The 18,448-nt window shown below is 41.8% G+C and overlaps 1 protein-coding gene across 5 annotated transcripts in view; it reads left to right on the top strand.

Annotated features, from left to right (window-relative positions):
- Nucleotides 1-18,448, top strand: part of ACACA (acetyl-CoA carboxylase alpha) — a 286,049-nt gene that overhangs the window by 206,107 nt on the left and 61,494 nt on the right. For all 5 annotated transcript variants that reach the window (XM_075589504.1, XM_075589503.1, XM_075589501.1 and 2 more), the window contains 5 exons: nucleotides 2,098-2,241; nucleotides 3,209-3,329; nucleotides 5,617-5,713; nucleotides 16,167-16,263; nucleotides 17,668-17,803. In XM_075589504.1, the coding sequence (XP_075445619.1) occupies nucleotides 2,098-2,241; nucleotides 3,209-3,329; nucleotides 5,617-5,713; nucleotides 16,167-16,263; nucleotides 17,668-17,803 (595 nt within the window). The remainder of the gene's footprint in view (nucleotides 1-2,097; nucleotides 2,242-3,208; nucleotides 3,330-5,616; nucleotides 5,714-16,166; nucleotides 16,264-17,667; nucleotides 17,804-18,448) is intronic.

Raw genomic sequence — 18,448 nt, 5'->3', positions numbered from 1 at the left:
TTTTAACGCTGAAGTATCATTTTGGTGTATGGAAACGAGTTTGAATATCGGAAACCCACTTCCGGTATGAATAAGTCATTCTTCGTTTTAATACAATGGAATTCTGAAAAAAATATCGCTGCAATCCCCATTTTTTTTTTTTAAAGCAAATTGTTAACATGGCAATATCAGAGTTTAGTCAATCTAGGCTTTATTCTTTATGGGTGGGGTGGTTGTCACTGACGAATGAACTGAGAATAGGGGCAAGATAGTATTCTTGTTCTGTAAGACATGCACTGGTTGTGGAAGGCATGTGTGTTAACCCCTTCTCTGCCAGAAGGAACTGAAACTCTGCAATGCATTGCTGTTTTGGCAGTGAAGGCGTTCAGGTACCATTTCAAATGTCTGAAAAATGAATATGCTCCGGTGTAAATGTATAGCTACAGCCAGGGTTGCCACCTCTCTCGCTTACCTCCGGGCTACGGGTTTAGCCTGTCAATCGTGGTGGCGTGGTGCGGCGGCGTCTCTGGCATTCTCCGGTATTTTCCTGGAATTCCTCCTCCAACTGCAGTGAAGATGGCTGGTGACGCGCAGCAAATTTTTGCCCAGGGGCCAAGCCCAACCAACTGGCCCAGGAAGCATTCGGCCCACCCACCATACACAGATGCACGCTACATGCACCGTACACACATGAACACACCATACAATAGGCAAGCTCCGTACATATGCAAACGCACAATAAACAAACACAGCACATGCTTCTCCCTCTCTTATGGTGGCCTTTCTCCCACACTCCGCGCCCTGATGGCAGGGGTGGAGGCGTGGGGATCCTCCTCTCCTCTCTCTGCCGTTACTGAACCCTTCCTATTCCTCCCTCTCTTGCTTTCCCCTCCTTTGAGGCTCACACTGTCCAGATCTTCTCTTCTCTCTCCCTTTCCACGTGACGGTCATCTATCGCCCACCTACCTCTACTCATCCCCCTTCTGCCTTTCTCCGTCACTTTGAATCCCGTCTCTCTTTCTTTCTCTCCTCAGACTCCCCTGTTCTTCTCCTTGCGGACTTCAACTGCCACATTGATGACCCCTCTCTCCCCTGGGCTTCCCGCTTTCTCTCTTTATGCATCACATATACAAACATCAAAAATACACACACACCATACATGCATCATATATATATACATATACACAACCCATAAAGGCATCATGTATTCACACCCACACCCCATACATGCATCATATATACACACACCCCATGCATGCATAATAAACACACACCATACATACATCATACCTTCAAATACTGTATTGGGTTATGGGGGGGAAATAAGACAAAACCCCTCCACAAGGGAGAATTAAAATGCTTCAGAGCCCATCCATGTGTTGCAACGCACGGTCGCCCTTACTGCTCCAGCATCATGACCCAGCCTCCTAAACATAATCAAATAATTAACCTGCAGACATGTGGCCCTAAAAGGGTAACACTCAAATGCTTTTTTTTTTTAGCTTAGCATTGAAAGCAGCATTTCTTTAAAATTTGTATATGTTTCTTAATCAAATATTTGAAAGGAAAGTTGTTCCCTTTAATGTTACTCCTGTAAACATTTGGATTTTAAACACTGAGCCACAACTGTAAACCTGCAAAAGTTGTGATTCATCTATATATTAATTGATTAGTACCCTTTTGCACAAGTAGTAAAATATGTTCTTATTAATTGTAAATGAAATTATTAGGTGCTGGATACTGTAATAATTCCTTGTTGCCCAAGTACCTCTTTTTCTAACATTATCCCACTTTGTCAAATACTGTAGAGTGTTTTTTTATCTCTAGATCTGTTTTTGTTGTTTGTTTGTTTGTTTTTTTACAAATGGGTTAAAGACCAGCGGGAAATGTTGCAGAGACAGCGTGTGGTGATTTACTGGCACATGGAATATAAAATAGGTATTTGATGGAGCCTCAACCTAATTCTAATATTTGCACAATTAGATGGTCATTAACATAATGAAGTATGTGATATTTAACATGCAAATACAGTGTTATCTTTCATGGTTTTCGTTCATGTTTAATTTAGGGCATCCAGTGGCTCCTTTGCAAATGACATATCTCTCTTTGTTTTCAAAGGTCCTTGGCCGGGAGGTCTACACCTCCAACAACCAGTTGGGTGGAATCCAGATCATGCACAACAATGGGGTTACCCACAGTACCGTGTTTGACGACTTTGAAGGGGTGTACACTGTTTTGCAATGGCTTTCCTATATGCCAAAGGTGTGTTTTCTCAGATCTCATCAGTGGCCTTAGACCTCTTTGGCACTTTACTGTTTTCTCCTCTGAATTGTTTCCTTAAATATTTGTAGCCCAGAACCTCACTTAATAGAGTCTTGAGAGCTATGGTCAGGACAGACTAGCCATGCCAGATTTTAGGAATAACCAATAAAACATGTAAATGTTCTTGGTTTACCCATTAATTGGATATTGGCTGGTTACTCCAAAAATCTGGGTTATTACGACTGATATTACCAGATATGCACAAAATGGACATCAGAAATTACCACATATGAATTCAACTATGTTGATTAAGAAACACATACAGCTCAACCCCCTTATATAACGCTGTGCTTGGGGTCCAAAGAATCACATCGCGCTATTAGCGGATCGCGTTAGAAATAATGTACAATTGTATGCGTTGTACAATAAAGTATTTAAGACACCACTAATCGTGTTGTAAAGTATTCATAAATACGAAAATTGGGAGCCACGCTTGCATCGAGTTATAAGCGGATTCGCGTTATAACGGGGTTGATCTGTAAAAAGCAGCAAATCGGGCAAATATCATAAAACTAAATGTTTCCTTTTGAGGCTACCATTGTGAGGTTCTTTAGCTGCTGTCTCTAGAAATATCACCTGTTTTAAATTCTGTAGTTGTAATTCTGACACTTTAAGACAATAGGGGTTCAAAATAATGAACTGATACAAACTTCAACAACAAAATCGGGTATTTTTTTTAAGGGAAAAATGAAAAGCAATAAATAAATCTAAACAACGAGAGCGGTCAGTCAGACTGTATACTCTTTATTTGTACAGAAACAGGATAAATTATTGGAACATCAGTGACTTGATGAACCGTTGCCACCGTGAACAGCTTCTGTAAATACCATTTCTCGTGTTAGTTTCACTTTTGCTCAGTGCAGTTCAATATTACTTTTCGTGATACTTTTCTCTTTTTTTTTTTTAGTGTGTCTGCAGCCCTGGACCCGTTCTTATTCCTAAGGATGCAATCGATCGATTAATTGAGTTTATTCCCACAAAGGCTCCCTATGACCCTCGTTGGATGCTGGCAGGACGGCCTCACCCAAGTATGTACAATCAAATACCTTTATCTTATTTTTTTTGGGACTCTTTTTAAGGAACCATATTTCATTTTAAATGTTAAAAAAAAAATAATAAGTTTGTAGCCTATAGAAGACCTGTTAGATCTTGAAAATTCCCGTTAACCTATAAAAGGAGTCATCAATTAACAACTAGTTGTTGTTTTTCTTACAGCAAACTACAATATTCAGTGTATTTGGAATTGTGTACCCGTTATTTGTTTAGATCATCAGAATATATGGAACTTCATTTATATTTGTTAAGGAATACCTTAGCTTTCTCTCCCCCCTATGGTTTCCGTCTCCAAAAATAGAACTGAAGAGCAAAAGGTGCATCAAATCGAAAAGTTGTCGCTTCAAATGTTAAGATTGGTGCATTTAGTTCAATTGCACTTAAGCACTGGGCAGAATTTCACGGCAACCACACTTCTGAAGTGAGCAATTGCCTTGAAACACACGGGGAGGAAGCGGTGGATGAAATCCGAGAGAGAGCCGGAATGAGATCTGTGGTTAGCTCAGTTTTCTGCATTTGGATAATATTTTTACATTCCCTCTGCGGCCATTCATCCTCCTGTCTGAAGTGCTAGCCCCAGCCAGGCTCCAAATCAAGCGGCTTTCAGATTTTAATTTAGTAGAGGCGTTAAGGAAAGCAGATGATTCCCGGTGATAAGTTAAAGCAGATACCTCCTAGGTGAAAAGTTAAAGCCATTTATTAGAGAAGATAGTGCTGTGAGATTCTTCAATATGACGCGAGACGCTGGGCCAGAATCTAAACCATCAGCTCAGACTCATGATACACAGATAGCTTGGGAATGGATGCTCGCATTGTACAGTGGGGCCAAGAAGCCTGCAATGTAGAACACAGTAATTACAAGTTTTTTTTTTTTCTCTCTCTCCACGATAAAACACTCTTGCCTGCCACTTTAAGTCAGAAAAGGTTACCGCACTTGGAGACTCTCTTTTAATTGGTTTTGGGTGCATTATTTCAGAGGTTGGGGTTCAACCGAATCCTTTCTCTACTTGAGGGTCATGCATTGTATGGTATTGCAATGTATTGCGTGTCTCTACATTAAGGAATCAGATGAATGCATTAGGAGGATAGTATAAAAGAAGGATCATGCTTGTTGCTCACGGTTTGAAGGAGCTGAATCAAATGGTAAATGTTTATGGAGGGCACTGAGATGTTTAAAAAAAAACATGTTTAGAAGGTTGCTAATGCCGATTCATATTCCACCTACATACAGCACATTGTACATATTACCTGCACATTCCATACTGGTTTTGTATGCACGGGAAGCAGAACAAACATAGTAATCTGTGTATCGTTTAAAAAAAAATATATATATATTTGTATACTGTATATACTGTGTATATATTTGTATATAGTGATATCCTTTAAGCTGCTGGTGAAATTATTTAGTTATGTATGTACTATAAATGCATTGGTATGCATGAAATGACTAATTTGAATGTATAACTTCTGTTCATTTAATGCATCCATGTATTATCGTAACTCTGTGCCTAGGACATACTTGAAAGCTGGTAAAACATTTGATAAATAAATGACTAAATACAGTATTAGTGCTACATTTTTAAATAAATATATATATATATATATATATGAGCTACTTATTTGCTTAGGTACAGTAGTTGCTTAACATTGTCTGTTTCATATGTACAGTATATTACTTTCATGTGGTTTGCAGACCACCTCTTTTTCTTGGAACTGCTTCTCATTGAAAATATCCGCACCACGTAATCCTATTGCTTTTCTCCTACTTTGTTTGGTTGCTGTTCAAATACAAAATCTAGTTAGACATGGGGGGGGAGTGATGAGGGGGTCGGTGCACAGCAAAGAAGAGATGCAACTGGATCGATCAATTTGCAAAAGATTTAATACTTATTGTGTATAGACATGCAGTATATATCGGTATACATTTTGATTATGCGCAACATTGTCAGATGAAGCTTTTATCAATAGATTCTAAAATAAATGTTTTAAACGTAAAGGTAAAAATGACAATACTTACCACGTGCAAAATCAGAAGTTCTCCAAACAAATGTAAATGTATTTATACTGTATGTGTGTACATACAGTATTTATTCATTTAAACTTGTACATATTTTAAACAGATATACAAACAGAAATACGTATTCATGACTATATTTCATGTATTTGGAATTTGAATGACATAGTAACCAAAAATGTGATATTGTATTTATATCTGGTATATATAGCTGGTACTATAGCTTGTAATCGTTCTGCTTTTTGTAGCTCAGAAAGGCCAGTGGGTGAGTGGCTTCTTTGACTTTGGGTCATTCATGGAGATAATGCAGCCCTGGGCACAGACAGTTGTGGTTGGAAGAGCCAGGTAAGCAAAATTAAACACTGTATGTAAACACTAAAACTGTATGTTTAAAAAAAAAATAATGTCAAGTAATATTCGATAAACATGCTTTTGAAAATATTGATTACAAATTCCTTTACATGACCAGGGAAGCTGCGAGGAATCCCCCCTCCCCTCTTTTACCAGTACCTACATAAACCTATACAAATAACGACAGACTCGGTCTGGAGATATAAAAAGGCAGCGGATTTTGTTTATTAATCAGGATACATCCTGTAACAGAAAATGGTTCAAGTTGGCAATATTCACGAGTGACATTGCTCAATAGCCCACAAAACTAATGGCCAAGGACTGCTTACGTGCTATCTATTCTAATCATAAGAGGTGGGTGGGAAAATCATCCCAGCCAGGAGCAAAGTGAGGGCACCTGCTCCCGGCTGTGCCCTTTAAGCTCATTCCTTTTTCCTCCCCTTCCCGCCCCCGGCCGCGACCAATCCACAGTGAGGGAGGTCTAGCCCCCTGGTCAGGGCCGCCCATCACCTATGCGTCTAGAAGGGCTACTTAATGGCAACACAGACACAAAAAAATGTACAAATGCTTATTATTATGTTTCGTTGGTATTTTCCAGTCTGTGTTGAAAGGCACAGCTTTGCATAGGACCAACATTGACTAATGGCATGGGTATACGTAACCTAATGGGTCATTGCACCTCGTAGTTTTGAAAGCACAGGCAAGTGTGGCCTTGGTTTTAGCTTTAAGCGTTATTCTCGTGTCTTGGTCCATCCAAGGGAAAATAGGGGGGGGGGACCCCGGGAACCCCTAGGGTGCATTCCTATGATCTACAAAGGGAGTCCCATGGCATCCTCATCATTACTGTAATGCTGGGGCATTCCCGAGCGCAGCCCCAGAACATTGCAGAATACATTTTCCGGTTTGTTGGCCAGACCAAAGGGGCGGCAGCCAAAACAATGTGTCTGCCAGTCTGAAATAATGGATGCGGTATCCTAGCAGCCCATTCTTGGTCTCCGCCTGAAAAAAAATCAGACACGCTTGTTTGAAATTGTTTTGGAGAATTGTCGTATGAACTGGTAAGAGTAGGGTAAATAATGTCTTGCACTTATAGTCTCTTACTGCATGTTAATTACTCTCGTCTTCACTCCGGTTCCACTAACCTCCGAAACAGGTAATCGCACCATTAACCCACGTTAACTCCCATTGACTTGAGAACGTTTCCTCCATACTGTCAGGCCTTAGTCTGTCCACTGTTGGAGAAAACATTCCTTCCACTTAAATGAATAGGACTAAGGACCATATTTACTAATCCTTCTTCCTCCATAAGAAGTCTTTCAGCGCTGGAAGACACCTTGCAGTCCATTGACTTAGGTGGGCTGTTAGCAGTCGTCCAACACCAGAAGGTACCTTTCAGCAGAAGATTACTTAGTAGAAATGGCCCTATTTTTTTCCTCCGCTTTGTTACCCCAGTTAAAATGGTGCTAAGATGTTAATGTTAGGCTTGTTATGTGTTAATTTACACTCGCCCTAACGATGCGGTAACAGATTCCTGTCGTACTGAAAAGAGGGGTTAATTGGTTCACTGAAAAAGGTGGGGGCTTGCATAAATTTGAATCCCAATTGTAAATAAAAACTGACTATTATTTTAAATACCTACTGTATGCATGTCATTCTTTTTACTACACTACTCCAAACTCCCACTCGTCAATATATTTTACCTGGGCCGTCACTTTCAAACCACACGTGCTTTTCAATGAGACCTTCATCTGTAGTCACTCATTCATTTATTTATTAACTGAAATGTAGCACATTAAACTCACTTTGTTCCCTAAATTAGACCACTACGTCTATAAACTATGGATTATGCTATTCTGGCAGTCCCACTTTTTAACCTCCATTTTTTTTTTTGGTTGTGATAGCCATTAAATGTAACTGTACTGCTGTCAATCGGCTTGAGGTAGAAAACGCAGAGCTAGTACTCCATTCAGGGACATTTGTTTTGTCCACTTGAGTCCCTCAGCCTGATCTGGTTTCTCTTACTCTGCATTAGAAGGATATTTACAGAAGGGAATTTGGCAATGCTGGATGGAGCATGACAGTTTTCCAAATGAAATTCAAAATGCACTCTCTTTCCGTTACATTTGAATACTACAGTATGTGCATTTTCTGTAGTGAAGGACATTTATACTTTAATAGTAGAAAGGAAGTTGCACGTACATTTTAAAAACCCAGTGAAACTGTTGGTTTGAAAGAAAATAATCTATTGGTATGTAGTTTAAAAAATAATGTGAAATACTTGTGCTGCAATGGATTTACATTGTGTGAAACGAGATATCTGTTTACTCTAAGCCAGGCCTGCACAAGTCCAGTCCTCGAGGGCTGCAAACAGGCCAGGTTTTCAGGATATCCCTACTTCAGCACAGCTGGCTCAATTAGTGGCTCAGTCTGACTGAGCCACTAATTGAGCCACCTGTGCTGAAGTAGGGCTATCCAGAAAACCTGGCCTGTTTGCAGCCCTCGAGGACTGGACTTGTGCAGGCCTGCTCTAAGCCTTTACCTACACTGAAAATTAATTGTCACTTGTGATACCAACGTTACTGTTCTTAATAGAGTAAATTATATTGTACAGAACTTTCAAAACCTTATAGGTTTCATCTATAGACGTTCTGTCAAAAAAATGCAGGCCCAATGCTTCCCGTGACTGATCAAGTAACTCCAAAAATCATTGGTTTGTTCTCATAATCTGGGCAGATCTGTCATCTGCTCTGCAAATACTGCAATGCTCAACTATTCAGAGCCCCACCAGTGACAACAGTATGTATGTATGTCTTTATATAGCGCTTCACAGTAGTAATACACGGGACAAAAGTATAAATAACAAATAACTACAGATAACAGATAATGGGAATAAGTGCTTCAGATATAAAAGTAACATTGTGGAAGAGGAGTCCCTGCTCCGAAGAGCTTACAATCTAATTGGTAGGGAGAACGTACAGAGACAGTAGGAGGGCATTTTGGTAAGTGCGTCTGCAGCGGGCCAAGTTTTATGCATCATGTATAGTATAAGCCACTGAGCTACTCATATGCTTCTTTTTTTAAGCAAGTGTGCATTGAGGTGGGTCTTAAAGGTGTATAGAGAAGGTGCTAGTTGGGTATTGAGTGGAAGGGCATTCCAGAGGTGTGGGGCAGTCAGTGAGAAAGGTTTATGGTGGGAGAGGGCTTAAAATACAAAGGGGGTAGAAAGAAGACTTCCTTGAGCAGAACACAAGAGTCGGGATGGTGCATAGTGAGAAATTAGGGCTGACATGTAAGGAGGAGCAGAAGAGTGTAACGCTTTAAAAGTGAGGAGGAGAATTGAGTGCGAGATGTGGGATTTGATAGGAAGCCAGGAGAGGAATTTCAGCAGGGGAGACGCTGAGACAGATTTAGGAAAGAGTAGAGTGATTCTGACAGCCGCGTTTAGGATAGATTGTAAGGGAGACAGTTGAGAAGCAGGAAGGCCGGACAGCAGGAGGTTACAGTAATCGAGACGGGAGAGAATGAGGGCCTGAGTCAAAGTTTTAGCAGTCGAGTAACAGGGCGTATCTTTGTAATATTGCGGAGGAAAAAGCGACAGGTTTTAGATACTCTTGAATGTGAGAGGAGTCGAGTGTGACCCTTAGGCAACGTGCTTGGGTTACTTGGTGAATGATTGTACTTCCAAGAGTAATGTGGAAGGAGGTAGTAGGGCCAGGTTTGGGAGGAAGTATAAGGTGGTCTGTTTTTGACATGTTGAGTTTTTAAGTCAGCAGAGGGCCATCCAGGATGATATCACAGAGAGACATTCAGAAACATTGGTCTATATAACAGGTGTAAGGTCAGGGGTTGAAAAGTAGATTTATGTGATTAGGTCACCCAGAGAAAGTGTATACAGAGAAAAGAGAAGAGGTCCCAGGACAAAAGCCCTGGGGTACCCCCACAGAGAGATCGATAGAGGAAGAGGTGTTGGCATAAGAGACACTGAAAGTACGATGGGAGTGGTAGGAAGAGATCCAGGATAGAGCTTTGTTACGAATATGGAAAATGTGAAGGAGAAGAGGGTGGTCCACGGTGTCAAATGCTTCAGAGAGGTCAAGTAATATGAGCGGAGTGTAATGACCTCTGTCTTTGGCAACATAGGGGTCATTAGTTATTTTTGTGAGGGCTGTTTCAGAGGACTGAGCAGTGCAGCAGCTAGATTATAGAGGGTCTAGGAGAGAATAGGTGTTGAGAAAATGGAGCAAACGAGAGAATGCAAGACGTTCAAGGAGTTTGGAGGCAAAAGGCTGGAGGGAGACAGGTCGATTGTTAGAAAGGCCGGTACGGTCAAGCTTGCTGTTTTTGAGTAATTATATAACTGTTACATGTTTGAAGGAGGAGGGAAAGGTACCAGAGTAGAGGGAAGAGTTAAAAATCTGTGAGCGTAGGTATTATAGTAGGAGTAAGAGGTTTTAGGAGATGGGAGGGAATGGGTTCAAGAGGGCAAGTGGTAGAGGGAGAAGAGGAGATCAGCAGTGACACAGCCTCCTGTGAGACAGCGTAAAAAGAGTCAAGGAAGGCAGGTGGAGAGTTAGGAAGTGGTGTAGGGTGGGAGGAGGAAACAGAGAGGATGTTCTGACGTATGAATTCCACCTTTTCCTTAAAATAGTCCGCAAAGTCCTGAGGTGAGATGGCGGAAGAAAAGGAGGTAGCCGATGGTGGTTTGAGTAGAGAGTAAAAGACAGAGAAGAGTCGGCGTGGGTTACACTTGTGTGTGTTGATTAGTGAAGAAAAGTAGGTTTGTTTAGCCTGAGAGAGGGCAGAGTTGAAACAGGATAGCATAAATTTGTAGTGAAGGAAGTCTGCGAGAGTGTAAGATTTCCTCCAGAGGTGTTCAGAGGAACGAGTGGAGGAACGAAGCATGCGTGTGTGGGAATTGAGCCAGGGTATGGGGTTAGAAGGGCGAGGACGGCAGAGAGAAAGTGGGTCATGTATATCAAGAGAGGAGGATAAGGCAAAGTTGTAGTTCCTGACCAGGTTGTCAGGGTCTGTAGCAGAACTGAGAGATGAGAGGGAGAAGCGTAAAGTGGAATCAAAGGCTGGTAGGTTAATAGAGCGCAGGTTTCTGCAGAAACGAGGGGTAGATGGAGATGAAGATGAAAAGCGAGAGAGACAATGAGATGAGGTGATGATCCGAGATAGGAAAGGGAAAATGAAGAAATCAGAGAGAGAAAAGTTTTTAGTGAAAACAACATCTAGATAGTGGCCATCCTTGTGGGTGCTGGCTGCAGTCCACTGTTGAAGGCCAAAAGAAAAGGTTAGAGAGAGAAAGCGGGAAGCCCAAGAGAGAGAGGGGTCATCAATATGGCAGTTGAAGTCACCAAGGAGAAGAACAGGGAAGTCTGAAGAGAGAAAGAAAGAGGGCCAGGATTCAAAGTGAGAGAGAGGCAGAAGGGGAATGAGTAGAGGTAGGTAGGCGATAGGTGACCACCACGTGGACAGGGAGAGAAGATCTGGACAGTGTGAGCCTCAAAGGAGGGAAAAGCAATAGAGGGAGGAATAGGAAGGGTTCAGTAACGGCAGAGAGAGGAGAGGAGGAGCCCCATGCCTCCACCCCTGCCATCACGGTGCGGAGTGTGGGAGAGAGAAAGGCCACCATAAGAGAGGGCAGCTTCCAGAGCAGTCAGACTGAGTGAGCCAGATCTCAGTTATAGTAAATAGGAGCAGAGAGTGAGAGAGAAAAAAGTCATGCACAGAGAGGAACTTGTTAGAAATGGAGCGAGCATTCCAAAGGGCACAGGAGAAAGGGAGAGAGGAGGGAGGGTGGCAGGGGATGGGTATGAAGTTGGAGGGGTTGACACCAGAAGGGGTTGCATTTGGCAGGCGAGGACGAGAGCATGTAGGCATAAGACAGGGACCAGGATTGGGAGAGATATCCCCAGAAGCAAGGAGGAGAAGCATGGATAGAAAGAGAATGTGTGAGGATGATTTGTAGGGGTGTGTTTTAGTGCAGGGTGTATAGCTGTGTAGTGACAGAGGGCGCGGGTAAGAAAGGAGTTCATGTGAACTGAGAAGTGGTGAAGGAAGGAGAGATGGAGATATATGAATAGAGTTAGACATAATGAGGCTGGTGGAAGGAAGTGCATAATTTAAAAAGAAGTGAGGTCATAGGAAATATAAATATTAAAGGCGGCATCACAGCAATAGTTAAGTGCTGAGGTGTGCAGTCTGGGATAGATGATATCCTCTTTTCCAGTATTGTTCAAATGCAGGAATCAGGGCCAGTAGGTGTTGTCCACTTGTTCACTCCTTTCGAACGCCCTTTTAAACTCCACTATGCTTGCTACTTAAATGGGCTAAGGATTATGTAGTCTCTGAGCCTTACTTTTGAAATAGCTGCTGGTCTGTGGGCAGGAAACACACACTTTTGAAAGTTGCAGTTTCTTTTTAGTATCGAGATAAAACCATGGCAGTGGCGTGCTTAAAGTGGTAAAACACCTGGCACTGTATCTTATTCTTTTTCTTTCTTTTTTTAGGTCTAGGACAGAAGCAGGGGGCCTCTGGAGCTGAACTGTATTAATTTCAGCTGCGGGACCCCCTGCTTCCAAAGATGCATACCTCCGTAGGGGGTGCCGGTATCTCTGTGGAGTTCAAATGTCCAGGTCACGTGGGCAATAGGAAGTCACAAGGGATGATGTTACGACTTCCTGTTTGCCCGCGGGACATTTAAGCCGCCATTTCTTTAGGCACACACGTTCCCTGCCTGCAGAGATACTGGCACCCCCTATGGAGGTAAGTATCTCTGGAAGCAAGGGGTCCCCGGCACTGAAATGAACACAGTTCAGCTCTGGAGACCCCTGCTTCAATCCTAGAACAATACAACAGATGTAGTGCAAGGTGTTTTGCTGCTTTAAGCAAATACTGTCGCGGCCGAGTTTATTCTTACCTTTGCCCGGTCTCGGCCGCGACAGAAACCGGGCGCGCGCCGAGGTGTCCCGGGCGCGCGCCGGAGCCTCGGAGGATCGGTCCTCCGATCAGGGCTTCCCCCTCTCCGGGTCCGCCGGGTCCCCCGGAGCCCCCCACCGCAATCCCCCACATCGCGGGACACCAGGGCTCCCTCGCGGAGCCCTGGGCACGCGCGCCAAGCGCGCACGCTCCCGATGAAGCGTGAACGCGCATCGGTGACGCGCGGCACGCCGAGGGAAAGAAACGAGCAAGCCGGGAAACCTCCCGGCTTGCGGCACTAGCCAAGTGAGGATAAAGTGTGCCGCCTCTGTACATCAGTGTGATGTATGTCTTGTTTTCATATTTCGTTTTTAACATAACAACCGTAACCCTAAAGGGGGGTTTGACTTCCTTTAGAGCTTCTTCCTTTAGTATGATGTCTGTTGCGCAGAATGACTTTCAATTGCACATGCAAAAAATGATCCTCTTTATTTTCTCCTCCTATTGCTACAGTACAGTAGGTGCACTGACAAGCAGGATGCACATATACTGTAATTATGTTTATGTCAAAAGAGTAGGTGGCCAGACTGGTGGAGGAAAACTATTGCTCAACTTGCAGTGGACTTTCCATGGTTGTCACCAATGAGAAATAAAACAATTCTTAAAGAAAGCCAAAAAGTTACGTGTTTGCTTTAAGAATGATTACATTTGTCCAAGGTAGCTAGTTACACTTGTATACAAGTGGTGTACAAAATGTTTTTATGGGCTAAATGGGACTATCCTTTTAAACCATTGTGAGCTTTCAGTTTAACCATCCCAAAGTAAGAAAATATTGTTTTGCTCTTTACACACTGTAATGCTTGTCTTTGGTTATTGTGTCCTTCCTTTTTGATTCACCTGGCTCTGAGGTACAACAAACTTATAAAAACAGAATTGGTCTCTTTCAAAAGCAGTGACATTTTGAAAAGAAAATGAAATAATAGACATAAATGTATTCTTCGGGGGATGGTTCCTGTAAGTGCCTCCAAAACTCATCTTTTGTGTGTACTGTATGTTTGGAATATGTGCTCTTGGCTGTAAATTGTCTTTTATTATACTCTGGCATCTTGTCCAGGGATGTGCTATAAAACAAGATGTAGCATCTTCATGTGCAGTGCCTGATAAAAATTTATATGAAGTATAATGGAAAACCGAAGTTGTTTTGAGTCATTTTCCTGATTTCATAAATAATAATAATCCTATGATAAAGAGATCCATCATTCGTGCACATGTATTTCATGACATAAGTCATACGGTCTGTATTTGTGGCGTCTTTTGTAATTAAAAGTTTGCAATTAGATGGTTAATCAGAGAGTCTGAGATTGTTTTCAGGCATCTGCGTGAGCATTTGTGTCTTGCACTCCTTAATGATGTTGGAGGTGATTTTAATTAGTTTAAATAGTTATGAGAGACTCTTGCAAAAATTATTCAAGATACACCTTGCACTGCCCCTGTCAGGACAATCTAATACACTATACTAATGCGTCAGGATCTCTATCCTCCAATTATTATCAACATTATCTTTCCTTCTGTTCCTATTATGTTATCAGTAATACATGTGTGTCAGTTCTCTTGGGCAACTACTTTATTGTGCTACAGTTGTCAACTGGAGTGCTGTCTCCAACACACCGTGTGATGTGTTTACATGAATTTGTTTACAAATCGCTAAAAAATAGCAAGGTAAACAAAAACAAGATGCCATTGGTCCACCGGTTAATGACTCTTTGGGAGAGAAAGTATGCCATCTGGTTGACATTAAAGTACAGTGGATTTGTGGTCAGATAAGGCTGGGGCCATAGAAGGGGAAGCAGGGCTGGACCGCGCTGACGCTGAGGCTCGCCTGCTGAAATCTGCGCAATTTCATGCCCATGCAGGCGAGCCAGCGGGCGCGATCGGAGGCGGGGGGAGACTGAGGGAGGCGGGGCAGTGACGTCGCAGGGCCAATCGCCCGTGACGCACCGACGTCAACGTCACTGCGCCGTGACGATGCTGCTCCGCGCTGATTGGATGTTTTCAGCCGACAGCGCTCTGAAAAACAGCTTGGTTGTCGGCTGAAAAATCCAGCGCCTCAGCACGCCTGCGGACGCTCGCATGAGCCCCCTCTCAAGGCATCCTCATTGAGGATGCAGAGGCTCAGCGCGGCCTGTCCTTTTATGGACTCGGCCTAAGAATGTGCTTATAGTAGCTTCCAGCTCCACACCATTCCTTTGGTCTTGTCTTAAACTGGTGTTGACACTGAGCAAACCTCACTACAGTATATGTTTTATCTCTCTAGCTGTCTAACCACTAAGTGAAGGAAGGGGGTTAATGTGACCTGTTCATGGAAATGCTCACTTCCACTATAGTGACATAGTCCATTGTGTCTATAGTCTATTAGTCCGTTGACTAATTTACATTTACAAAAAATGCCATAAGAGCTGCGCGCTAGTCAGAGATTTAACCAAGTCATGCCAAGTTTGAGTTTGTAAGAAAGACTGGTATTTAAAAATGCACCCACTCTCTTGGACTTTCATTATTATTCTCTGGCTCCCTCGCTCTCTCTCTCCCCCCCTGTTTCCACGTTCTCAGTAGAAAAGCAGGTGAGCGAGTTCAGAGGCGCCTGTGCTGCAGCTCAAATTGAAACTGCGTACGGTTGGAGCCTTCAGGGCCATCCATCTCTCACACCTTTCATTTCTAGTAAATTCATTACAAACATTTAAATAGAAAAAAAGGTCCAATAAAAATGTAACTAACTCTAGACAAAGAATAAATAGGCTATTACCTTGAGAGTGTGCATGAGGGAGTTATTTCACTCCACAGCCTCAGCCGCTCATGAGTCACTGGTGTTTTACACTCGCCGCATACATCACTATGCGAGTATCATCTTCTTGCCTAAATGTATGGTCTGTGCGCCAGAAAATATGAAGGCACTTTTTATGTCCCCTCCGTTCCCTGCCTCACATCACCATCTCAGCGGAGCAATCGCAGCAGTCTGGTTGCTTCCAATTGAAAAAAAAAAGATGCTCTGAAATAACAGGAAGAAGAACATGTCTGTGTGCAGTACCAAAACCTGCAAAAATAATAAAAAATAACACAAAATATAGCTAATACTGTACGTGAGAGCAGATTATTCAAGCTGTATAATACTAAGGAGAAGACGGGGAAGGCGTCTCGGTGAGATCCCTTCTCCAAAATTAATCAGGCAATTTAATCAAATGTATACAACGTGATCTATTAGATAGTATACGTCATTGCTGGGAGATTTACCAGGAAGCATAAAAGGTTCAACTAATTTATCAGAATGCAGTGTTCAGCGTAGCTCACAGCCCACCAGTGCTTCCCTGTGGTCATGGCATAAGTAAGTATAGTACATCTTACATTTTTAATGTCAAATTGCTTTTCTAGATTAGATTTACATCAGTGTGATGGGGAAGCTCGGTAGCAGCGATTTGTACAAACCATGTAATGCTTAAAACCAATCTTTGTCTCTCTTCCGTTCTTGCAGATTGGGAGGCATACCTGTAGGAGTAGTTGCCGTAGAGACAAGGACTGTAGAGTTGAGCATACCTGCTGATCCCGCAAACCTGGACTCGGAAGCGAAGGTAGATATGCACAAAACACAGTAACCTTGAAAAAGTCATTTATGTTCTAGATAACATTTTGTAACACGGTGCAAAATGATCTGTCTCATTCTGTATTCAAAATAAAATGTGTTGGGTGAGCAATTTTTTTTAACGACACAGGTCTAGATTTACTTGGTATAGGGGAAAACTTTGACGATATCCCCTGATCGTTTTTCTTATCTGCCTATTCACTAAAGCCATATCACAAGTGATAAAGCAGTGATAAGAGACTTTTTATCGTGGTGATATCTGATATATGTGTAATATTTGTAAAACTGGTTATGCAAACGAGAATGCAAATGAATAATTACCACAAAATTACTTATTCACTAAAGTCTGGTAACTAACATTTTTATCACATGCTGGCGTTCCGCTTATCTTGACTATACACGTAGGATGACACTTGCCAACCTAGAATAGGTACTAAAAATACATGAAATGCACAAAGAATTACTGTACTTGTAAAAAAATAATAACTTCTTAGGAACCAAGTGGCCAGCTGAGTTGTAACCTCCTATTAGACGCTAAACGAGGGTCAAATTGGCACTAATGGTGCGAAAGGGCTTAAAAGTAAATGCAAATGCCAACTCGTCCCACTGTCCATCTTCACGGTCTCCACACACCCCCTGCAACTAATCCACAAAAAGGACAAACCTTGAGGGCCACAATTGGCTCTAACATACACGTACGACATAATGTAGGAAATGCAATGAAAATAAGTTACAAGATGTACACAAATGGTATGGACATAGAAAGATAATGGAAGAAATGGAATGAACATAGGTTATCATGTAGTAAAATGAAGGAAAATAAAAAATAATGTAAAACATAAAATGAACCTAACACATAAATGTTTGAAATTCAGAGGCCTCTTCCAAGCGTTGCTTACATTTTCCATCTGTATATACCCTTCCCACCTCTCTTGGGTCATTGTTCCACTCATCGTCTCCTCTTTCATTAAAGAAGACCAATACTTTCTCACATTTACTATGACTCTAGTAAAACCGATTATTCAGGTTTTATTATAAATTTAGTCATAATAAATGTGCACTCAAAACAGGATCATGTAGCGGAAAATGTAAATGGAAGGAAAATAATTCAGCTACAAATCACATTTCTGTATTGGTTTTTTTTTTTTTTTTTTTTTTTTTAAAGCTTGTAGTATACATTGAGGATGAAAATGGGGCGGAGGGTGTGGGGGGGGAGAGAATGTCACCTTGACCATGTGGCCACCTGCTAATGGAGTAGCTGGACAGGACGTGGAACAGTGTATCAAAACATTTAGACTCCAGGAGAATGTGAGCACTGTGCACAGACGGTCTTTATTATCATGTATCATTTATACGTGCTTTAGGTAAATGAAATTACCACTCTCTTCTATAGATAATCCAACAAGCGGGTCAGGTCTGGTTTCCAGATTCTGCTTTTAAGACTGCACAAGCAATCAAGGACTTCAACAGGGAAGGTCTTCCTATTATGGTGTTTGCCAACTGGAGAGGCTTTTCAGGAGGAATGAAAGGTAATTTTTTTTTTGTGTGTGTGTGGCTTAACGAAGAAAATGGAAATGTCCCATGATGCTTTCTGAATATCCATTCGGAATTGGACCATGGTAACGAGATAAATGTATGATAAATATTGTATTCCACCCCTTCCCCCCCCCCCCCCCAGTCACGTTATAGAAAATGATGTGACATCTTTTCACACCTTTTTTATGATCGGTAAATATGCACCGAGTAAAAGTCCAATCTATATTTATAGAGATGTTCTCTTAATACTATACTTCACCTTGCATTTTAACTATATGTTTACTTGAAAACAAATCAAGCACTGTAATATTTCTACAAATTAATAATTTATACATAGGAGTAAAATCAGTATTTTGTAGTAGTATTATTATTATTTTCCTTTGTGCTTCCTCAGACCACATAGTAGCTTTGAATATAAATAAATAAATTGCGCATAATGATAAAAACAGTAGATAATGTTAAATGTAATAAGTGCAGTGTGATTGCGGCAAAATAGGCATTTGTTTTTTTTTTGGGGGGTGGGGGGTGAAACACGTGGGCCCAGGCTTATTAAATGGTATTGAGGCTTATTGCGTATGGACAATAAAATCAAGTGGTTTATATAAAATGTTGTATATAACCTTTAAAGCAGCAATCCT

This window comes from Ascaphus truei, chromosome 3 (genome assembly GCF_040206685.1).
Source record: "Ascaphus truei isolate aAscTru1 chromosome 3, aAscTru1.hap1, whole genome shotgun sequence".
Classification (NCBI taxonomy): Eukaryota; Metazoa; Chordata; class Amphibia; order Anura; family Ascaphidae; genus Ascaphus; species Ascaphus truei.
The sequence above is the reverse complement of the archived record's forward strand: the minus strand, read 5'-3'. Positions and strand labels throughout refer to the sequence as shown.